Consider the following 24,649-nt stretch of genomic DNA (forward strand, 5'->3'; position numbering starts at 1 on the left):
ACCTGACTAATTGGATGCCAATGAAGTGACTTGGTTTCATATGTTATGGGAACACTGGAAATACAGCATGTTTGATTAAAATGGTTTTTAAAAATGTCAATTGAGAACATTAAGTCTTTCAAAGGAGTGAGGAGAGGGCGGTGGGAGGAACAAAGACATTTTTAAAAAAATGCCAGTATGATGAAAAAAAAGATATGGAGTGAAAAACAGACCACAAGAGGGTAGCAGAGCACAAGATATGGGAGCCTGGATTGACCAACGTGATGGGGAGGCCGAACAAGACCAGGTCCTGTCAACAAAGCAAGAAGATTCAAAGATTGATTAACTTATTCGGAACTACATTTCTGGAACTTTTAAAGGATAAACTTTTTTTATACCTCTGGTCTGTTTTTTTCTTAACTGGCCCCAGTACCTCAATTACATCGAGTACCAGTTTGGTAGCATTCTCCGGAACTCGCTTAACTTGAAAGCCAGCTATAGAGCAACTCTCCGACCTTGGATGCTATATCACAAGCTAGGATCTCTTTCCCAAGAAAATGGCGTGTCGACGAAATCGTGCTCGATTTAAAGATTTATTTTACACAGGGAGTTGGAAAGGCTGACTTCCAATAAGTTTTTCAAACTCTTGCTGTATCTTGAGCCTATCTTCTGCCCAACTGAAAATTCCCGCAGCTTGGCGTCGTCTGCAAATTTGATGAATTTCCCTTCTACCCCCTCGTCTAAATCATTGATGAAGATATTGAAGAGTACTTGGGCCTAAAGTAGCCTTTTCCGCAGCCTTTCCAACCGTCCGGTTGCAGAAGATGGACGGACGGACAGATGGACACCCACAGCGACAGCTCGCTTTCTACTTTCACTTTCCCTCTCCGCGCTGGGCAGCCAGAAGCAACGGCGACTGAACGACGAGTTCCTCTTCGGTCTCGCCTCCTTTGCTCTGAATTCTCCAGGCCGGCGGCAGACGGTGGACAGGGGTAAGCGAGGGAATGGACGGAGGCGAGAAAGCTGCCTTCCTCTCCCTTCTTGAACCCGCAGAGGTTTCCCCGGCCTTACAAGTATCTTGACTGCAGCAGATCCGTTAGGCAAGAGCGATGTTCTGCTGCCATCCTCCAATCGCGACGCCGTGACTTACAAGAAAGCGTTGCCCCCTTATTCAATGGGTCACAACAGGCAATGCCTACCTGCCCTCCCCCATCCTCCGCCTTCCATCCTGAGCAGAGAAGACACCGCACGAAAGGCTGGGGGGGGGGGGGGAAGAAAGCGAAAGTTTCAGGCGCAGAATTTCGGGTTTCAAAGACACTTCTAGGATGACGTCATGGCCACAGTTAGCTAGTGTGCAGCAGGCGGAAAAAGAGGGAGGAGGAATGGCTAAGAGAAAAAGCAGCGTAGGATTTCCGTTTCTTTTAACTTTTCCTCTGCTACCCTCTTAGAGACGATGAAGGCTGATGGACATGGTTTCTCTGGGGTTCTAGTGCCCCTCTTTTCCACAGTGTAGCTATATTGATAATATCTCACTCTCTTCCGAAGGATTTTCTGATGTTTTCTCCAACTAGTCCAGACGTTTTCAACTGACTAAGTTCCAATAACTTTATGGCTCCTTCAGGTTGGACCTCAGTATGAAAAATGGTTCAAAAAGAAGTTACGTTAATCTGTCCTACATTCTAAAATGCCTAAAACAATGAAGGTTTGGCATCCTCTCACAGGAAAAGCTATTTTCCTATGGAGTACAGAAAAAAGAAACAAAAGCTCATGTTTCATCTTTTCCATTGTGTTAACAGATGTGTGAATAACAAATATTGTGTTATTCTTCAGCTTAAAGATTCCCATCCCCTTCTGTTAAATCGTGTCCAGTTTTTAGAAACTACCTGGAAAAGTTCATATAGGATTTTTTGGGCAAGGTTTTTCAGAAGGGGTTTGCCACTGCTTCCTTCCTAGGGCTGAATGAAAGTGACTGGCCTAAGGTCACCCAGATGGCTTTGTGGTCATGGTGAGGCTAGAATTCACAGCTTTTCAGTTTCTAACCTCAACTCTTACTACACCAAACTGGCTCTCAAAAGAGATCTTAGACCTTTATACAATCAGTTATCATCCTTCCCCATGGAAATAAATTATGAAGGCAATAAAAAAGAATATATATTGAGAAGCACTGAATTACAAGACAAAATGGCCTTTCTAGCTAAGAAAGAGAAAGAGATTTTCTGCTGTTGCTTTTTCTTTTGGTCAGAGATGGTTTTCTTCTTGCCCACCCGTTCTTCCTGGGAAGCAACATCTTCATGCCCATCTTCTACCCTGGCTAAGGAGGGCATCTTGTCAGTTTCCTTTTGCAGCATCCATTGGAGCTGTATATTCTTTATCATTTGAAAATGACACTTGTGGTTTTCTGAGCACTTAGAGTCATCTTAATAAATGAATGAACAACTTTGACCACACAAACGTCTATCCCTTTAATCTGATTTATATAGAGCAGTGATGGCAAACCTTTAAGAGACGGGGTGCCCCAAAACTGGCCCTGCTCCCACTCCACCCCCACTCCACCCTCACCCCACCTGCCCACAGGGCCACTCACCACCTCCAGGGCCCACTGCAGATCGCTCAGGCAGCCCAGCAGTGCCATGGTGGCCATGCCCTCTTCCCACGCCCTGCAGCATCAGCTGTGCACTGTCTACACTGCCTGGCTGCTATGTCCTTGGCTGTGCTGTTCTGCGTGGGCCATGCTTGGGGGTGACTCTCCTCCAGGGGGGCTGCTGGTGAGGGGGTCATGGGGGAAGGCAAGGCTGGGGCAACGGCACATGTGTCCACAGAAAGGGCTCCGAGTGCTGCCTCTGGCACTAGTGCCATAGGTTTGCCACCACTGATATAGAGTTTTTCTACTGCATGCTTTTACACTTTCTTTCTTCCAGGTACATCTGACTGAGACCCACAATGTCACACACTCCCCGCTGCAAACTAGTTGACTATTTTGAAGAGCTGAGTGAAGAGGAATTCGAGAAATTTAAGATGCACCTTGAGGACTACCCAGTGGAGAAAGGCTACAAGCCCATCCGTCGCTCCAAGACTGAGAAAGCTGCCCACATTGAAATAGCCCGATACATGATTGAGACGTATGATGATGCCAAGGCCCTGAAGATGACCGTCAGCATTCTGGACAGAATAAATAAAAAGGATCTGGCTGCAAGAATCCAAAACGAGATGCCGGAATGTAGGTAGAAAAAGCCCAGCTGTGTACTAGTAACTCAAGGGTGATTCTAATTCCTTTGTTGACTTCTGTTCCTCTTTGGCTTTCTAATGATATTTCAAAATGAGTGATTTGTGGGCTCCATTAATCTTTGTCAGATTTGTCCCCTACCCTAAAGCTATCAAGGTCACTGGCTTTCCAATGACAATCCATTTTAGAGTCCTTGTTTAGGAGGTTGAAAGTATAGGAAAGTAGGTAAATGAATAGGGAGAAAGATGTAAAATTAGGACTCACAATTTCTACATAGGAATAAAGAGCTCTATATTTTCAGACAACCCAGACATCAATGAAGGCCTGGGAGAGAAAAAATTCTTGGGAAAAAGAAGAAATTGCAGAAATGAAAGATTAGGGAAAATGAGCACATTTGGGAGAAATGCAAATAATTGAGGAAAAACATTTTGGGAAAATTATGTTCCCCATTTTTTTTCTAAGCAAATTATCATGATTTAAAAAAAAATTCTTAAGTTTTACATCCCAGTAAATTGGATATGCATTAGAATCTTGTTTATAGTTTTTCCATCCATGCTCTTAATGGCCCCATTTCTACTGAAAACAGCTGCCTGATGTTTAGCAAACAACAGAAGTGTCCAAGTAGCAGTTTTCTTTGTAAAAATGGACAGGCTGGTGAACCTTGCCGGTTCCTACTTCCTATGAAGTGATAGCATTAGTTCTGCTGTGTAGAAAATTGCTCAGCAATGCAGCCCAAGTTGCTATCCTTCTATTGTGTTGACTGGGAATAGTGCAAACTATGATCCAATATATCCGAAGGACAACCAGTAGGGAAGAAATAGGTCAGCCATATTAGTTGTAGCTGTGAAACAACCTGATCTTAATTAAATCAATTTAAAGTTGTGGCTTCTGTGAAGGGTATTTTTCCCATCCAAGTGATTATGACCAAAGGAAAAAAGGGAACAGCCAATTAGCTCATTCATTTGTTCATTTTTTTTTATTTTAATAAGAACTGATTTATTTTCAACAGATTTTCTTCAGTCTCCAGAATCAGACGAGACATTTTCTGGATCTCAAAATAAAGGTTAGTTGTCCACATATGCATTAAGTGCTTTCCAAACACAAGACTTGAATCAAGAAGAAAAAAGACTGATTACCAGCCTTTGGATGACTTGCTGCAGAATCAGATCTCAAGGTGTCAAAACAAAAAGCATTTTGTTCCAACTCTTTTCTAAAAGAAGTGGCAAGGGAGAAAGTGGAAACAAGGAATGGATTCCTGTCAGAAAGAGCTCCAGACTTTGGCAGTTTCTTAGCACACAGATGAGCCTTGATGCACTAATGAAAATCATAGCTCCTATAATATACCCCTGGATGATTCCCCCTAGTGTCAAATTAATTTTTTAAACAACAGATAAGTGAAATCTGTCAAATGCCCAAATATCACAACCGTCCAATATTTTTGCATAACATTTCATGAGATTTCCAGTATTTTTTTTTATCTTGCTTTGGTTTGGTGAGTACATCACCACAAAGAACTATTTAATGGTTCTATTTAAAAAGACTGCTAATCCATGGACAAAAGTATTTGTTTTAAAGATTTTTTTTTCATGCCATGTCTTTATGTCTTCAGGTTCTTGATAACCCTGTCATCTTTTTTTTAAAAAAGGAATCCTTTTCTGTAATTCAATATTTTAGAAAATATCCCCAAACCTACAGAATTTGTTATATCATACAACTTTAGTGGCTGTGTCTATACAGTTTTATTGATAGCATTCTGGAACAGCCCACAATTGCTTTTTTCCAACTTTGTGTACATCCCTGGCACTTCCAGTTGGCTCCCCTGTCCAAGTGATAGTAAAAAATATACATTGCTTAGAACGTATTCAACCCTTCAACAGTTCTCAACAACCTGAATTAATACTGCCTTTTCACCAAATCTGTAAGTCATCAATTGAGTCACTATCACTTCAACCTTTTCTCTTTCTCTTCACTTCTCTTTAGTGGAGGTGATGCTGGATCCCAAGACAGCTTATCCCACCCTCATCCTTTCAGAGGACCTGAAAAGTGTATACATGGGTGAACGAGCCCAGGACTTTCCTGACAGTCTTGAACGCTTTAATTTTTTTCCTTGTGTTCTGGGAACAAAAGGCATTAATTCTGGGACTTCAGAGTGGGTGGTTGAAGTGGGAAGGGCCAAACAATGGGCCATTGGTGCTGTGCGTGAATCCATAGAAAGAAAAGGATATTTAAATATAATGGCTACTGAAGGGTTTTGGGTTTTGCAGCTGATGAACGGAGAATATGAGGTCAGCACCACACCTAAAACCATTCTTCCACTGTGGAAGACAGTTCAACGGATCCTTGTTTGCTTAGAATTCAACTTAAGTAAGTTATCTTTTTATGATGTGGACTCTATGGAGATTATCTTTACTTTCAACTATCCATTTTTTGAGAAAATGTTCCCCTTCTTCCTGACTTGGGACAAAAAAAATCCATTAAAAATAGTACAAATTACTTCATCAAATAATCCGAGGAAGAAGTCTGACTGATTTTCTGCTCAGTCCTTGAAGTAATTGCCATTGGATTCAGGGAATCTTACTTTTGATTAAATACAATAGAATATGTTTGATTAAATACAATAGAATAGTATTGTTAATTTCTGATTTCTGTTCCGTTTATTCTCTTCATAGGAATCTTTATGAGAAACTTTATGTGTGAAAAAAGTATGAGAAATAAAGCTTATAAAACATTTACCCATTATGTAAAAGAATTCCATAAACAATAATATATGTTCTCTCTGATTTTTTTAAAGACTTTAAAAAGTAAGGAATGGGATCAAACAATCCTGGCCTGCAGACAAGATATGGGTAATTTTTTGGCATAGGAAGGCAACAGTTTTACACTTACAAAGCACGGTAGCTTGTTTATTTCTGCAATCAGGTTACTAGAGAGACTGGCTCATGTTGTAAAAAAAATTGGCTTAGCCTGGCACAGAAGCCAATCAGAGCCAGACACAAGAGACAGACTTTTGCAAAACTTTTATTGAAGCACTTCAGCAAAAGGGTCCCAGTCCAATTTGGGAGCTGAGATCCTGAACAACAGCATAGCACAATCTTTTTTGCTGCTGATTTCCAGAAATAGGGAAGTAACATTTCATAAAGCTATTACCCTTTTGTGTCATTCTACCTTGCTTTTAGTCTACCTTTCCATTTGTCTATGGAGTTGCACCTCGCCTGAGCTTACCTGTCATTTTGCCCCTATAGAGTTATATCTTGCTTAAGCTTTACCTGTCCATCGTTCCTACTTGGGTTTCTGCTGCTCTTCTTGTTACCAAATCTTGTAATTTCCTATCTATTTCTAAATACGCGTTGTTACATTTCCTTTATCTCTAACAGACACATTGCACATTTGCAATAAATTTTTATTCCTTCCTAAGATGAGGGTATATTGCTTCTTAATGGGTGTTCCATCATTCCCCCCCTATGAATCTGGGAAAAATTTACTTCTCCAAGATTCTCCAACAAACAGTATTTGGTTCTTAAGAGTCTAGGTACCTTGTTGGCAGACAGTGAAACATAAGCTTTACATGTCTTTAATACAATGGGTGTCCTGGTCAGACCAATCTTTGTATGTCCAAAGTTTCATCCATCCCTGGACAAAGACAACTTCCCCTTTGATATAAATAGTAATAGTAATAGTAGTAAAGTTGGAAGGGACCTTGGAGGTCATCTAGTCCAACCCCCTGCTTGGGCAGGAAACCCTACACCATTTCGGACAAATGGCTGTCTAGTCTCTTCTTAAAAACTTCCAGTGTTGGAGCATTTACTGCTTCTGGAGGCAAGCTGTTCCACTGATTAATTGTTCTCACTGTCAGGAAGTTTCTCCTTAGTTCTAGGTTGCTTCTCTCCTTGATTAGTTTCCACCCTTTGCATAGGCTGTAAGATGCATCAAGAAAAATAGGGCCATGAAGAGTTAAGAAACCCTCAACAAAAGGGGATGCCCTCCATAGGTTGTGTACGCATTCAGAAATCCACTAGCTTTAAACGCATAACAAGGTTAGAGGGCATATTAATAAGAAAATTATCTTTCAGATTCAATAGGTGATGTTGCCTATCAAATCCAATAGGTGATGTTGCCTATTTATCATGTTCCATGCTATGCAGCCCCTCTGTTTTATGGACCAAGAAAACCCTTTTGTATAAAGAAAATGTAAATACAAGGTCAATTATCCTCACAAGTTACTATCCTCACAATCTGTTACACCCAATCTTACACAAGTTACACCCAATCTTACACCCTGGAGGTTCACTTGATGGATTTTTTTCTAAGATGTAGTTTGCCAATGAACATATTTTAAATAGATGGAACATCTACAATAAATACACATAAATAAATGGAAGCAGACAAGTAGTTATATACATACAAATCAACATCCAAATGTCCACCATCCCACAATTCCAATAAGCTAACATGGCATCAGTCCTAGGACAAAATCAACCAGTTATATGACAATTTAGCAATGCCAATCCTGTTGAAGCTGAAACTTTGATCGGTCTGCTCAGCATCTATAATGATCAGCATGAAAGGTGTAACCAAGTGCAGTTCTGTAGTTTTCAGTTGTGTGCAGATCTCTTCCCAAAGTGGCTGTAGTTTCTTCTAATAGGTTCCTATTAAAGTCTACTAAATCAAAAGAAACCATTAGCCATTCATTCTGGGGAGCCAAGGTTCTATTTAACACTCACCATATATCTACTGGTATTTAGTGCTCACCCAGATGCCATATTGATGTAATTGAACATTTTCTGTTCTGTTGCTGTAGCTCTAAGTTGTGTCCACCAGCAGGAAAACAGGTTCTCCTTTCCACACATGGGATATGCAGATCTTGTCTCCTGGGAGTTTCACTTGCATAGACTAGGTGAGATGTGCAGCTTCCCTTGCTTGAATGACTCATGGTCAGATAGGAGACATGTCACCTGTTAAAAAAAAAAAAGACTTACAAAAAGTAATGGATTCTATAACTGACTTGGGCAGTTCCAGCCTTTGGATCTGGTAGGATACCCAGATATCAGGCTGTTGCCATGTGATCCAGAGAAGTCATAGGTACAGTGAGTGATTGCCACAGCTCACCAGAATCTGAAGTGTTCACCTTCTTTTTGCCATAATTCCACATATTTATTTTACCTTGATGGCAAAATACTGTAAATGGTTCATTTCCAAAGTCCAAACAGATTTTAAAAAAAGACAGGTGAATTTACAATACTAGGCATGGGGAAAAAATCCAAACTTAGTTAATCTTATCTAGCCACAGTTAACCCCTAAGTCTTGTTAGGGTTAAGTATATAATCATGCAATGTAAGATAAAGCTGCTAGGCTGATTTTTCTCTCCCCTTAAGAAGACAAATCAGGAGAGAATGGCGTATCAGCATAACTGCAAAGCAGACTCCCATACTGTGATAGGACTATTGTACTGTTCCGCTCACACACACACAGAGACACAACTGTGGTTTAGTGGGGTTATTAATATTCCCCAGCAATTCCCTTCACCCACAACCAGCAATGCCCCAATTAAGCCAAGCCGCAAGCAGGCCAATGCCAGTCCACAGAGCAATGGCCAATGAGTCCACAAGGCACTTGAAAGTTTCCCAATCAGAATAAACCCACCAGGCAAAATTAAATACACAATACAAGAGGTTTCACATGATGTACATTCAGATGGTTGACAACTGACTCAATTTATGACAGTTGAAGTGTCATATGATCCCCCTCTATGACCTTCTGATAAGAAAAGTCAGGGGAAACCAGATTCATTTAACAACCGTCTTACTAAGTGATTCACTTAACAAATTTCTCAATTAGCAACATAAATTTGGCTCAATTGTGGTCGCACATGAGGACTACATGTATTTATTATTGACTGTATTGCTTCCACAGTCAAAGATTGAGGAAAGAAAAAACATTTTTCCTGTGGCAGGTAGACTATACCTGTCCATGGAGGTTCACAAAGCTTGTCAAACTTTACTTACTCCCCCTTTTCACCCTTATCAGATGCCATGTTGAGGGACAAAAAAGTAGCACAGTAAACTTGTTGTAAATGACACATTTAGAATTTTAAAAGGTAAATCGCATAGGCTCACCAATCAGCACTTAGCCAACAATTCCGCAATGCTTTTCTATCAGGAAGATGATATACAAATCACTCTTGGGGCAGCACATCAAAGAAGCAACAGGGTAGCTGAGAAGATAAATAATTGCCTCTTCCTCCCCTATTCCACCAAGCCTGGCAGAGTAAAAATACTTTATACAAAACTTTTCCTTTCAGAGAACTAAAACAACCCCGAAAGCATAAAACAGGAGGAAGATTGCCATAACAATTTCCTGAAAAAGTAAACTGAGGTTTCTCCCCTGATGAAGTGGCTTGCCAAAACCTACCTCGGAGGGCTGAGGAAAAAAAAATGACCAGCCCAAGATCATTTAGCTGGCCCGCATGGCAAAAGAAGTATTTGAACTTACAATTCTCTAGCTTTGTAGCCTGTGGCTGTTACTACTGGACAAAACTGATTCTCTATAAAGGTTTCCCTTCCCCTACTTGGCTCCAAGGAAAAGGAAAACAAATTGAGCACACACATTAAGCAGCAACTAATCACCACTTTTGCAGTAGCAGGGAGTCCCAAAGATACATACTTTATCAAATGTTAAATAAAACTTCATAGGATTGTTCCTTTGACTAGAATGCCTTCAAATGCATTATTAAGGATAAATCCAGACTAAAATGCAAAGGAAAATCACTGAAGTTTGATACACACACATATAAAACAGAATAACAGAGTTGGAAGGGACCTTAGAGGTCCTCAAGTCTAACCCTCTGCTGAAATAGGAAATTATCCATTTCAGACAAATGATTGCCCAATTTCTTCTCAAAACCTCCAGTAATGAAGCACCACAGTTCTGAAAATAAATCATCCCACTAATCAATTGTTCTCATAGTCAGGAAATGCTCCTTAGTTCTAAGTTGGTTCTCTCCTTGATAACTTTTCAGCCACTGCTTCTTGTTCTGTTTTAAGCACTTTTAAGAATAGGTTGACCACTTTTCTTTGTTGGCAGCTCTTCAGTTATTGGGATACTACCACCTATTAAGCTAAACATATCCAATTCTTGTTTTTTTTTGTTTTGTTTTTAAAAAGACAAATATGCAGACCAAAACTGCCTCCTTTTTTCTCACTTCACTGTAAGCATTTGCTGTTGCTCCTCCACTTACTTTGCAACAAAAATCTGCAACTTACTGTTTCTTTCTAAGAAAAAGAATCAAAGTAACTAGCCCCTGTGGGAAGAATCCAGATAAAGACATATTTTGGAAAATATTAAAAAGGCAGAATATATCTCCCCAAAGGATTTTAAAAGCAGAACCCCCCCCCCCAAGTCTCTCTATCCCAAACAGAAACCAGGACTGCAGAAATGCAGATGTGATAATCTTGTCAGAAAGATTGGAGCCAGAAAGCTGGGATTAGAAAGAAAGATCCCTAGAATCAACAATCCCTCACACAAAAAAATCCAACAGTCATAAGATGCAGCCTCAGGGAAGCAGGATATGACCGTTGGGACATAATACAATTAATCTACCTCCATCAGAATACCAGGAAACATCTTTGAGAAATATTAAACAGGCAGGAACAATAGGAAAAGAAGCAGACAGCCTAGCCCCAGAAACCAACTATTACAAATACGGAAGGCTGCTCCAAAAGAAATATCCATTTCCCTTCTCTTAGAAAAGTCAAGCTGAAAAATAAAAGTACCAGAGAAGAGGGTTTTTTTCCCTCTCTCTCTCTACTCTCCCTTCCTCCCCTGCCCAACTCAGTTAACAGCTCTGGGCAAGCAGTCAAGAAACACATAGCAAAAGAAACGATGGCCTTGAATAAACAAAAAAGAAAGCTGACAGGATTGCCCTATACACACATAGAAACCAGTAACAGGATTACCCCAGACACACACCAGAACCTATGAGAAGATTAACCTAGACCAGTGGTGGCGAACCTATGGCACACGTGCCAGAGGCGGCACTCAGAGCCCTCTCTGTGGGCACGCTCGCCATGCCCCGGAAATGGCAATCGTCCCTCTTCAACCAGCTGCCCACTAACTTGCCGAGGTCCCACATGACTGGATGCATCCCAGCATCCCAGCGCATGGGTGCGCTCACTGGCCTCTGTGTGCAAGGGCCAATGGTGTCAGGCAGCAGCCGCCCCGGCCCCTGCCTCACCTTGCCCTGTGACAATGGCACCTCTGCCCTGCCTCACCTTGCCTTGCCTCGCCCCACAGGACGAGCCTCCTGCCCACCGCCCCACCTGCCAGAGACCCCCTGGATCTCCCCCAACCCTGCCTGGCCCCACAGGCATCCCTCCCCATGAGCAATATTGAGGTGATCATGCCCACCTTGGCCACACCCACCCAATCTGCCATGACCACCACAGCCACGCCCACCCAGTGGGCCACACCCACCTGGCACCCGGCGATAAATAAGTGGGTTTTGGGTTGCAGTTTGGGCACTCAGTCTCTAAAAGGTTGCCATCACTGACCTAGAGCCTGGCTGGTTGGAAATAAATAGGGAAAAGACTAAAGTACTTACAAGAAATCTAACAGAAAAACAGAAAGCTCAATTTGTGAAAAAAAGAAATCTCCAGATAACAAAAAAGTTAAATATTTATGTATTTATTTAATATCAAAATATACAACAATAAAAGAAGACAACTATGGAAGACTATTGAAACAAATAAAAACAAATTTGGAGAAGTGGAAAAACTTTCAATTATCATTATTAGGAAGGATAGTGACTGTTAAGATGAATATCTTACCTAAACTGCTATTTTTATTTCATATGGTTCCTGTCAAACTAAGTCAGAAATTTTTCGATGATTTAAATGCAACAATAATGAGATTTATATGGCAAGGGAAAAAAGCAAGAATTAAAATTAAACTGTTACAAGAATCAAAAGACAGAGGGGGCTTTGGGCTCCCAGACTGGAGACTCTACTACCAAGCCACTATTTTGTTGTGGCTTAAAGAATGGATCACACTGAGAAATAAACGACTTCTTTATTTAGAGCAGTGGTTCTCAACCTGTGGGTCGGGACCCCATTTGGGGTCGAATGACCATTTCACGGGGGTCGCCAAACCACGCTATCCGCCATTTTTTTCCCTTTTCCCTAGCTGTCCTACTCCCTCTTATTGGTGGCCACACCCATTTGGGGGTCACCACAACATGGGGAACTGTATTATGGGGTCACGGCATTAGAAAGGTTGAGAACCACTGATTTAGAGGGACATGATTTGCAACTGGGTTGACACGCTTTCCTATGGTATGAGAAAAATAAAATACATAAATATTTTGAAACTCACGCTATAAGGAATGTACTACTATCAGAGTGGGAGAGAATTAAAAATAAAATTTATATGAAAATACCTGAGTGGCTTTCAACAATGGAAGCATTTGTGTATCTGAACTTAATTAACTATGATAAACTTGTGGTCTATAAAGACATTTTAGATAAAGAAGGAAAACTTAAAGATAGGCAAGATCTTCAACAAAATGGTATTGATTTAACTTGGTGGTCATATTTGCAAATTCAAACGATATGAAAAGGATATAAAAGTAATGGGATTTTACAAAGAACAGACACCATTAGATAAAATACTCTTGAAAAGAGATGAAAATTTGATTAAGAAACTTTATAAATTTTTGTTAAACTGGAAGATGGTAGAAGAACAAGTGAAAGAAACAATGATAGTGTGGGCAAAGAATTTTGGTTATTCTATAGATTTAGAAGATTGGCAAAAACTATGGGACCGAAATATTAAACTTACTAAAGCAGCCGCATATAAGGAAAATTTATATAAAATGTTTTATAGATGGCACATGATACCAGTTAGATTAGCGAAAATGTTTAAAAATGTATCAAATATGTGTTGGAAATGTAAACAACAACCAGGCACTTATTACCATCTCTGGTGGATATGCCCTAATGCTAAGAAATTTTGGTTTAAGATTCATATGTGGCTAGAAAAGATGATTAAAATACAGATAGAATTTAAACCAGAACTCTGTTTGCTAGGAATAGTAGGCTTGAGTTATGGAAAAGAGAATGAGTATTTAATATTACATGTGTTAACAGCCGTGAGAATAATATTTGCCCAGTTTTGGAAAAATGAAAATTTACCATCTGATCAGATTATAATAACAAAAACACTTGAATGTGCAGAAATGGATAGATTAACTTTAGAAATGAAAGAGAAAGAAGACACAATTTATTTTAAAACATGGGAAAATTTTTACCAATGGTTAGCAACACGATAGAATGAGAAAAAGTTATGAAAAACCTAAATAAATAATTTGTATTTATATTCCATGATTATTTGTATTAACTTGTCTTTTTTCGTATTTGTGATTTTAATAATATAGTAAATTATAATCAATAAGTAATATGTTACTATTTTAAAGTTATTACAACTACTTAGTATTAAGCATTGTTAATTAGTAAAATGAATGAGATGTATTGACTAACTTGTTATTTACATGACTATATTGAAAGCTGTTTAATACTAAAGTAATTATTAAGATTTAATATGTATACCCAGACGGGTTTACTTGCTGAAGCGATGTTATTTTGTGGGATTAATCCCACTTTTGTGTTTACCCCCTTCCCTTGGTTTAACCCTTTTCTGTCTCCCTTTGTTTTACCTTTGTTGATCCTATTCCTTTGTTACCTTTATAAAACTCAATAAAATATTTGTTTTTTAAAAAAAGATTAACCTAGACACACAAAAACTTCATCAACAAGTTATTTCCTTCCCTGGGTGATAGGATTAATCAATCCTCCTGACAGGAAAAACCAGGCTAGGAAATTAAGAAGAACAAACTTCTTACAAATCTCATCAAGACTTAAAATAGAAAGAAAAAGTATAAATTGCACCATGTATTTAGGTGATTTTTACTAGCTAGTCCAGAACCCATTGCTGTGTCACTTTTCTGTCTGGCTTCTATAATAAAATCCACTTTCTGGCAGCTTGCTTTGCTCAGCGTCTATTTTTCATCCACGCTGAAGGCTTATTCCCAGTTGGAGAAAGGAAGAATGGAGATTGGACAAAAACTGTTCAGTACAGTTGGGTCTAATGATGGCTTCGTGAGGAAGGGCTGAACCATCAACTTTAAGGGAAGGACTCTTATCTCAAGAAAACAAATACTACTAGCACCTCTCACTTTGTGTGAAGCCTTAGACAACCAGGATGGACATGGATCTAATATACAGGTGGCTGAGCTAATAGTCATGAGCACCCTGTCAATTCGTCAGATACAATAGGATCAAAATGTTGGGCAAGATTGTACTCCCAGCCAACCCAGCTACTGTACTGGGCCCAGAGGGCCCCTATGTTGCAAACAGAAGACCCCTTTGGTCTGTAGGTAAGTCCACGGACCCCGCCCAGGTGACATAGGGTAGTAAAGGGAAGTCATTGAGTCTTGCATTCAACAGCTGCCTGAAAGTCAGTAAGTACCGCTAAATTTTGCTTCAAGAAAGTTTGGGGAGTAGAAAGGGCTTGTGTGTGGGGGGAGCTTCCTCCTCTGATCGCAGGTAAAAAAACACCTCCTCCGTGTTTTTGCTAGCCACACTCAGGTCTGCTGCTAGCTTTACCAAGCCATGACCAGCAGGAATCTGGAATGCAAGGGGGTTGTGTGGAGCCTTTTGCTGAAAAGAGAGAGAGAGAGAGAGAGAGAGAGAGAGAGAGAGAGAGAGAGAGAGAGCCGAGTAAGCATTGAGTGAGGGTTGGGATTGGAGTTAATAGGAAATCCTGGTAAAGTCCCATAAGAAAAGTCCATTTGCAGGAGGTGTCCATACTACTGCACAAAGCAGAGGTCTTCCCAGACCCCTCCTGAGTCTGAAAACTGGTGGCAGTGCGCAGGAGGTGCCCATGCTACTGCAGAAAGCAGAGATCTTCCCAGACTCTTTTTTGGTCTGAAAACTGACAGCACTGTGTTCCCTAGTTAGTAGGTGTCTGTACTCTGTGAGGGAACCAGAGTCCTCCCACACAGTTTTTTGTCCGAAAACGGATGGCAGGGTGGCACGGTTAGTGTCGTAAAGAGTGGCTTGGCTGTGTTGCTAGAAGGGATCCAGCTAAGCCAATTGAACCCCACATCGTAAAGCGATCATGGGAAACTGTAGTTTGAGGGTCGAGTCTAGATCACCCATTAGAGACTTGTTCAAGATGTGGGACAAGAGGTGAGTGCCCATCCTAGCCAGCATGTAAAAGAATTGAGCACAGAAAATTTGTGAGGAATGGACTTTGCTAAAGGATAAAACCGGGAGGCAAATTTGGCCAAGGACGGTACTTTTGATTTTGCAAAATTAAAGGCACTTAGACCCAGAATAAAACCCAGCCAAACACCCTATTGGTATTGCTGGGCAGAATTATCCAGGTTTAAAAACCTGACCCTGAAGAAAGAAATAGGAAAAGGAGATTCCCCTACTACAACTGATAACTTAGAACCAAAAATAATGACCCCCCTCTTGAGTAAGCCAGTTCTAGGAAGAATGAGGGGACAATTGGTACATGTGCTGACACATACACCATTTTCCGCATCTGACTTAGTTATCTGGAAAAGAGATACCCCTTCTTTCTGGTCAGATCCCCAGTCAGTGACTCAGATCTTAAAATCTATAATTGACAGCCACAATCCATCATGGAGGGGTATATGACCCAACTACTGCATGTCTTCTTAACCAAAGATGAACAGTTAAAATTGTTCAAGAAGACAGCAGAAATAGCTAGGTGCCAGTAATAATCGAGCCAGGACAGGTAGCTCCTGTGCAAGTCACCTGGCCCCTAAACCCATCCTGACTGGGACTATAATGATGCCAACCATTGGGACAAATATAATAGGGCTAAAGACAACCTAATGGAAGCCCTACAAGAAATAGAGGGAAAAACCCTTAATTGGCTTGAGTTTCAAAAGACAACTCAGAGGGAGAAGGAAAATCCAGATGCCTTTTGGGGCTGTCTCTTGGGGGCAGCAGTGGCATATGCCCATCTGGACCTAAACTCATCAAAAGACCAGAGTATTCTCGCCTCTGCCTTCGTAGACCAGTCTGCCAATAACATTAGAGAACATTTCCATCCCAATCGTGTCAAACTGGTTTAGCTTAGAGCTCCCAGAGTTATGCAGAATTGCGAACTTCGTATATGATCAAAGGGAAAATTTGAGGGAGGAAGAAAAAGAATGGAAAGAGACAGAAAAGGAAAAGAAAAGGGACAGAAGGAGGAGAGTAGAAAGGAGAGAGGATCTACAGGCTTTTGCAGCCATGAATAACCATACCAGGCAAGCGAAACTCTGGTCTTTTAATAAATGACCAGCTGGTGGTGGTGTGAAAAAGAGGGATGGCCGCAAATCAGTGTTCACATTGCCACCATTGTGGTGAGACGGGCCACTTCAAGCATGAATGCAGACAAAACCCTGACCATCAACATTATCAGGATAATCCTTCAAGAGCTCCTTTCCCAAGAGAAGCCCCCTCTCAAGATAGGGAAAGAAGAACATCTGGAAAGCACCACTGGGAGCCAAGTGGGGGAATAACCTCCAGAACCATTGACTAGAAGAGGAGAAGATAGAATTTCAGGCCACATTTGCTACTCTGGCCATTCCTTTAAGGAATGGTCCAGACGGCGAGCCCCTTATTACAATCACTATAGGGGGACAAGAATACGAGTGCCTGGTGGATACCAGGGCCACCTCATGCCTAATTACTACCCCTCCCCATGAGGGTTCAGTAATATCAGGGGCGCAAGATAGTATTGTTGGAGTGGGAGGGGAGAAATTATCCCAGTAAAATTCACCAAGGAAATGAGAGTGGAAATTGGCCCTTTCATCACAGATCATGCTTTCACCATTTGCCCACAGTCCCCATTGTCCCTTATGGGCAGAGACCTACTGTGCAAAATGGGGGCCACAATAAAATGCAACAAAACGGGACTAATGTTGAACATTCCCAGGAAACGTGCACATTTTTTAGTAATAGGAAGAGAACAGCTGCATGAGGATCTAAGAGACTTGCCAGCCTCTCTTTGGGGCTGGGACAGCACTGAGGTGGGGCTACTAAAAAGTACCACCCCTGTTAGAATTCAGGTGAAAGAAGAACTGTCCCCATGTGTTCCTCAGTATAAAATTCAGGCGGAAGCGATAGAACCCATTAGAAAACGAATAGAAGCATATTTAAAACAAGGAGTCCTTCACAAATGCACCTTCCCTTGCAACACCCCCATCTTTCCGGTTAGAAAGCCAAAGGTAGGAAGGAAGGAAACCCAGTCTTCAGATTTGTTTACAATCTGAGATTGATCAACAGTCACATGATATCCCATGCCCCAATAGTTCCCAACCCAGCTACGATCATCACCGAAGTCCCAGCTTCAGCCACACACTTCACAGTCATAGATCTCTGTTCCGCTTTTTTCTGTATCCTGGTAGACTTGGACTCCCAATACCTTTTTGCTTTCACTTGGAAGGATCAACAATATACATGGACTCACTTGCCACAAGTCCCCCATCCTCTTCTCACAGATTCTAAAAGCAGACCTATCATCCATTTCCCTACTGGGAGGTTCAGTATTAATTCAATATGTGGATGACCTTTTGCTGGTGTCAGACAATGAACAAATTTGCTGACATACATCATCTGCTCCTTTCCCTTGCAAGGAGAGGACATAAGGCATCTCCTTCCAAACTACAATACTTGCAACAAGAAGTCACATACCTGGGCTATGTCATTACTCTTGGGATACGAAAACTAGCCCCCGGGAGGGTCGAGACTATCCTTAATATGAAGCCTCCCTGTACAAAAAGGCAAGTGCGAGCTTTATTAGGCATCCTAGGGTTGTGCAGGCCATGGATTCCCTCTTTTGGAGAACTAGCCAAGTCTCTCATTCATGTACCACTAAAGACATGCCAGACTCTGTTACTTGCACCAAACTATTAGACTTTACCTTCTCAAAAATAAAACAGATGCTGGTGTCAGCATTAACTCTGGGTCTCCTTTATGCTGTTTATTCATGAAAGCCAGGGAATGGGTTCAGGAGACTTAGCTCAACAATTCAGCCCCTCACTACATCCAATGGCATATTATTCAGTATAGCTAGACCCAGTCACAAGGGAAACAGTCCCCTGTTTGAGAGCAGTAGCTGATACCGTGAAAATTGTAAAGAAATCAAGAGATCTGGTACTGGGATGGCCGCTTATTCTGAAAGTGCCCCATTCTCTTAAAGTCGCAGACACAAGCCTTCACACAACAGTGTTTAGCACAATATGAAACCGAGCTCTTCACTTCAGAACACATTTCCTTTGAGAAATGTATTTAAATCCAGCTACACTATTACCAGCAAATCACACAAAGGAAAATTTGCATGACTGCTTATACCTGCTTATACCTTATTCAAGACATAGAGCTGCCCCGACCTGACCTTACTGATGTTCCCCTGTTGAACTCTGACATCAAACTATTCACAGATGGAACCTTCTCACATATACGAAGGGAGGAGGGTGAAGGGAGCAGCCGTAGTCTCCCTCCATGAGATTGTGTGGGCAATGCCGCTCCCTCCTTCCTACAGCGCTCAAGCGGCTGAACTCGTGGCTTTAATTCAAGCCTGCGAGAGAACGAGGTGCCAGTCTACCAACATATATACTGACTCTAGATATGTGTTTGGGATTTCCCATGCTACCGGAGCCCTGTGGAAACAATGGGGATTCCAGACTTCGTCAACCCATAGCATACGTAGAGTTGGTCTCTAAATTATTAGCAGCTATTCAATTACCATCAAAAATAGCAATCATCCATTGCAGGGTGCACCAAAAGGATAATTTAGAGGTGACAAAAGGTAACCAATTTGCAGACCAAGCTACAAAGTGGGCTGCAATTCAACCACTCCGGGCAAGCCCAATGGCCCCTACTTTGAGGGTGGACACCAAAGTCTCTCACAAAGAGCTGCTGGAGGAAGAGGAGGTGGAGCATTGGAAGGAGAAATCTGAAGCAGAACACAGGGAAGGCTTTTGGAGGGTCCCTGATGGAAGACCCATAGCCCCTCTCTGACTGCTGTGACTTATTTGCCAAAGGTTACATGCCAAAGGCCACTGTGGAACGCAAGCAATAATAGATGCAGTAAGGAGAGTATGGTACAGACCAGGGCATATAAGGAAGCCACACGAGTGGCAGAAACCTGTAAAACTTGTCAGACTAACAACGCCACCTCTAGGAAGGCCACTCACATTGGGGGAAGGCCATCGGCACAGCACCTATTTGAGAAAATACAAATGGATTATATACAAACAGCTATCAATATGTTCTTGTATGTAGGGATCAACTCACACCCTGGATTGAAACTTTCCCTTGCCGCCATGCTACAGCATTGGAAACAGCCAGACATTTACTAAAAGACATAGACAAACCAGCCGTATTGGACCATAGCAAAGACCCAGCAACCAAGCAGAAGGTGCCACCCATATGACTTAAAAGGACACAGACACCAGCAAGTAGAGACTAAAAACACTTTTCGAAGGAGCAGAAGATGGTAGGGAAGACTGTGGGGAAATTGGGAATGGGGATTGTTAAAATTTGTTTTATATTTGCATGCATAACCAATGTATCAGGACTCTTGGAAATGAACCTCTTGCCAGAAAAGGCAAATATTTGGGAATATTTAGTGCAAGAAGTCTTGAACACCACCAATTTCTGCCTGGCAGGGGGAAGGTGTGTAAAAGATATTCTCACTACCTGCCTAATAGGTGTAGCATCAGGACCCTAAGCTATAATTAACCAAACTAAAGAATTTCCACCTCGAGGCTTCCTATACCACTATCTTTGACTGGGGTAACAGTTCAAATTATAAAGACCAGAGCATATACACCTTGCAGGTTGCCAAAGTGACCCAAGCTGCTAACTGTTTCAAGGTAATAGGCTGCAAAAAACCCAGAGTCTCCAACTGCCAAGATCTCAGTAATAAGGAACTCATTTGCAACCATACAGAAACCATCCCATTCTCCTATAGCTATGTAAAACTCCCTTTAGGTTGGTTCTTCCTGTGTGGGTTGAAAGCATACTCTTACTTCCTGGCAAACTCAACAGGAGGACCATACACCCTAGGGCGACTAAGCATGGTGATGCCCTCACTTCAAATGCAACAAAAGAGAGACCTACAGGAGCTGACCCCTGATTGTGACCCAAAAACCTGGCTATTACAAAGGCAAAATATGTATCTCTAGCTGTCTCCCTGGTAGGAGTACCAGGCTTGGCAGTGCACAATGCCAGGGCCCTGAACAGCCTAGCCTGCATACTAATAAAAGGTTTAAATTCAACTTCCCAGGCACTGGATGCTTTGAATCAGGAACTGAAGCAGGTGAGAGAACCTACCCTTGAAAACTGAGCAGCCATTGATTATTTGTTGTTAAGACAAAATCATGGGTATTGAAGAGTTCAAAGGGTTGTGTTGTTTTAACTGAAGGGATAGTTCACAGCTGATAGAGGGTGACATCCAGCACCTGAAGAAACTAATACATAAAATCGGATACGAAAAATCCCCTTTTGATTTTTTATCCGGACTCTTTGATTGGCTACCAAACTTGCATTGGCTAAAAATTCTTATTTTGAGAACAATCACAGCTACAGTTGCAGGCATTCTCTTATGTCGTCTTTGTCAACTCATATCACCCTGTCTTAGCTGCCAAAAAGCATGCTTTTCTATAGTTCCAAAGCAGGACACAAAAGGAAAATAAATTTCCTTGATGGTGAGTCAGATTGATTATGATTACCAGGTTTATGTTGATAAAGACATAAGTTGTGCAGAGGGGGTAGGAATCACAGGCAATTCCTTCCCCTTGCACAAAATGGAGAAATTGATAGATTATTGATTCAATCAAGAACATATTGGAAGTCAGCATCTCCCTACCCCTGAAAAGGAAACATCTTTGGGAAATATTAAACAGAAAGGAACAATAGGAAAAGAGGCAGACAGCCTAGCCCCAGAAACCAACTATTACAAATACGGAAAGCTGCTCCAAAAGAAACATCTGTTTTCCTTCTCTTAGAAAAGTCAAGCTGAAAAATAAAAGTACCAGAGAAGAGGGTTTTTTTCCCTCTCTCTCTCTACTCTCCCTTCCTCCCCTGCCCAACTCAGTTAATAGCCCTGGGCAAGCAGTCAAGAAACACATAGCAAAAGAAACGATGTAGCCATAAGTGCTGGCCTTGAATAAACAAAAAAGAAAGCTGACAGGATTGCCCTATACACACATAGAAACCAGTAACAAAATTACCCAGACACACACCAGAACCTATGAGAAGATTAACCTAGACACACAAAAACTTCATCAACAAGTTACTTCCTTCCCTGGGTGATAGGATTAATCAATCCTCCTGACAGGAAAAACCAAGCTAGGAAATTAAGAAGAACAAACTTCTTACAAATCTCATCAAGACTTAAAATAGAAAGAAAAAGTATAAATTGCACCATGTATTTAGGTGATTTTTACTAGCTAGTCCAGAACCCATTGCTGTGTCACTTTTCTGTCTGGCTTCTGTAATAAAATCCACTTTCTGGCAGCTTGCTTCGCTTAGCGTCTATTTTTCATCCGCGCTGAAGGCTTATTCCCAGCTGGAGAAAGGAAGAATGGAGATTGGACAAAAATTGTCAGTACAGTTGGGTCTAATGATGGCTTCGTGAGGAAGGACTGAACCATCAACTTTAAGGGAAGGACCTAATATGCAGATGGTTGAGCTAATAGTCATGAGCACCCTGTCAATTCCTCAGATACAATAGGATCAAAATGCTGGGCAAGACTATACCCACTTATAGGACCGACTTCAAGACTGGAGTCCAACTGAAAGCAGCTTTCAGCAATTTTGTTTGATAGATGCTAAGCATATTCTTCTTAACATTCTTGCAGGAAACCTCTGGCCCCAATCTATCAAAAAAGATTCAGGTCACTCTAGGCTGCCAAATGGTTATCAGTCGATGCAATAAGGACAGATTATTGCAAATATTAATATGTTCCAGGTTCCAGTGGCTTGGTTATTTCTTGTTTGGATTACTCTACTGCAATATGTTCTATATTGAATTCCTATTGAAGACCATTCAGAAGTTCTCTGGTCCAGAATGCAGCAGAGTGTATAGTGTTGGGTGCTCTAGGGCTACTTGTGTTACATCACTGCTGTACTAGATTCACCTGCTTCCAGTTTCCTTTCAGGTCTAATTAAAGGTGCTGGTTATCAATTTTAAAGCCCTACTTGCCAGGAGACTGGTTCTGAAGGATTGCCTCTCTGTGAGGCAACCTTATTGGCACACTCTAGATCCCTTCCTTTAAACATTGTCATCTTGTGGGTCCTTAGAAGTGTGCCTTTTCTGTTGCAGCTCTTGCCCTATGGAACACCCACTCCCTGAAAGTCCAACAAGCTCCCACCCTGTGGTTGAGGAGGCATACAAGTTGACAAATAAATTAATAGGGTTAGGGTTAAGGTTAATTTATATTCAATATAATGCATAAATCCCCCAAATAAATAAATGCAGTAACCAAATTAAGCAAATAAGATCTCTAAATGTGCATTGCAAAGGGTGTGTAAATGTGTACATAGGTGTTTCAAACTCACCTGGCACTGGTACTTTATTTAAATTGCTAGAACATATTAATAATGTATTATCTAGCATTTGGATATTTGGATGCAATTTTTACTTGAAAGTTTTTTCAAAAAGTTTGATGAGATGATAATGGCTGTGAAAAATATTTAGAGGCATATAGTTTTGGATAAGTTAGATTTACAAAATCAATTTGATTTAAATGCTGCAGATTAAAGAGATATGGTCTATACAGGCAGAAAGCTGAGTTGTAAACCTTCTTTTACAATAGCAGAAGTCTGAAATGGAGAAGTGACAAAATTGATTTTTCTTAGGAGGACTGGGGAAGATTGGGGAATAGATTTATTCACTTAATCACAATCCATTTCTATCAGGACTTTGTTGGGAAGATAGACTGATTGTGGACATTAAATGCATTATATTTAACTAGACAACAATTGATAAAAGATGTGGATATTTGATCCAGGATAAATTAGTCCTAATTTTAGGGATGATCTGTGATAGTTAAGGTGCTACAGTAAATTTTCTACAAGTTGATTACAATAACACTTGGTGAACAGAGGACTTTGAAACTTTAATTTTATCCTTTTTATTATTGTTGTTCTTCCTGTTAACTATTGTGTCATTAATATAGCATATAAGTAACAGGTCTATTCACATAATTTGTGAATAGATTTATTGTTTAAAAAAATATGGATCTGTTTCACAAGAGGTGGGAACCAATATTGTAGTATTAACTTACATTTACACATTACAACAATATGTGTAGTAATGCATATTATAATGGGGGATAATATGTGTATGTGTGTTGAGCTTTTTTCTTTTAATGCACTTTTAATGTCTTCTTTGTTTTCTTTTTTCTTTTTGTTGTAAATTTTTTGTACTTTGTATTTTAACTTTTTTCCGAATAAAATAAAGAATTGATAAAAATAGAAAAGAACATATGTCTCAGGAATGAAATGTTGGATTTTTAGTGCTCTTTGAGCTTTGTTGTTTCCTTGCAGTCAAGCATTACCAGACTTGATAACATCATCAGAGCCCTGTAGATAGATTGTCCCTCAGTTGTTCTTTTGGTTTCAGAATGTACAGTATTATAGCAATGTTTCTCAATCTTGGCAACGTTAAGATGCATGCCAGCTGGAAAATTCTGGGAATTGGTTCATGTACCATAAATACAGTGGGATAGCATATTGCAGGACAGCAATAATTCAGTTCTTTAGAGTTTTTTGGGATGATTTTGTTTCTACTTTGAGTCAATTCACAGAACATGAATGTCAGAGATAAGATTAGATATTTCATGAATCAAGTTCTCTGAGTCAAAATCTGAGGTTAGTTCTTTAAGGATTAGCCAGCATCTTTGAATAACTCCTCGCCCTTCTTTTCTTCTTCCGCCAAGTGCAAGGTCCACATTTAATGCACTTAATCCATGAATGCTCCTTCTAAATCTAGCCCTGGTTCTCAGCCATTTTGATTTCAAGACCATTTTACATTCTTGAAAATGACTGAAGACTCCAAAGAGCTTTGGTTATGTGTGCTATAAATATCAGTGTGTTCTATATTAGAAATTAAAACTTAACAAGCTAACATATTTCACATCATGGACCCCCTGAAATGGTTTTGTGGGACAGATCTTGAGAATTGCTGATCTAGCTCATCATAATGGTCTAAATGCAAGTGTAGAGAAGAAATAGTTCCCTCTCATACTTGTAGAAATGTGTATTCTAAAAGCTATCACATGTCCTTAGATAAGAATCAATTTGTCCCATTTTGAATTATTTCTAAATAATGCATCCAAACTATGATTTTCTTTCCAAAACTTTC

General features: G+C 40.6%; 1 protein-coding gene across 1 annotated transcript; it reads left to right on the top strand.

The window, feature by feature from the left end:
- The first annotated feature begins 283 nt into the window (after positions 1-283).
- LOC120314585 (E3 ubiquitin-protein ligase TRIM39-like) lies at positions 284-6,616 on the top strand. Its single transcript, XM_039357839.1, has 4 exons — positions 284-971; positions 2,898-3,196; positions 4,212-4,265; positions 5,183-6,616. Exons 2-4 carry the CDS (start codon positions 2,920-2,922, stop codon positions 5,728-5,730), a joined length of 879 nt encoding a protein of 292 aa, XP_039213773.1. The 5' UTR covers positions 284-971; positions 2,898-2,919; the 3' UTR covers positions 5,731-6,616.
- Positions 6,617-24,649: the final 18,033 nt, after the last annotated feature.

The sequence above is a fragment of the Crotalus tigris genome, unplaced genomic scaffold, assembly GCF_016545835.1.
Source record: "Crotalus tigris isolate CLP2741 ecotype Arizona unplaced genomic scaffold, ASM1654583v1 scf7180000018954.1357295, whole genome shotgun sequence".
In the NCBI taxonomy this organism is placed as follows: Eukaryota; Metazoa; Chordata; class Lepidosauria; order Squamata; family Viperidae; genus Crotalus; species Crotalus tigris.

Excerpts from the sequence above, each read along its gene's own strand:
- LOC120314585 (XM_039357839.1), top strand. The coding sequence starts at position 2,920 with ATGTCACACACTCCCCGCTGCAAACTAGTTGACTATTTTGAAGAGCTG. Across the intron at positions 3,197-4,211 it reads CCAAAACGAGATGCCGGAAT|ATTTTCTTCAGTCTCCAGAA; the intron begins GTAGGTAGAAAA and ends TATTTTCAACAG. Across the intron at positions 4,266-5,182 it reads TTCTGGATCTCAAAATAAAG|TGGAGGTGATGCTGGATCCC; the intron begins GTTAGTTGTCCA and ends ACTTCTCTTTAG.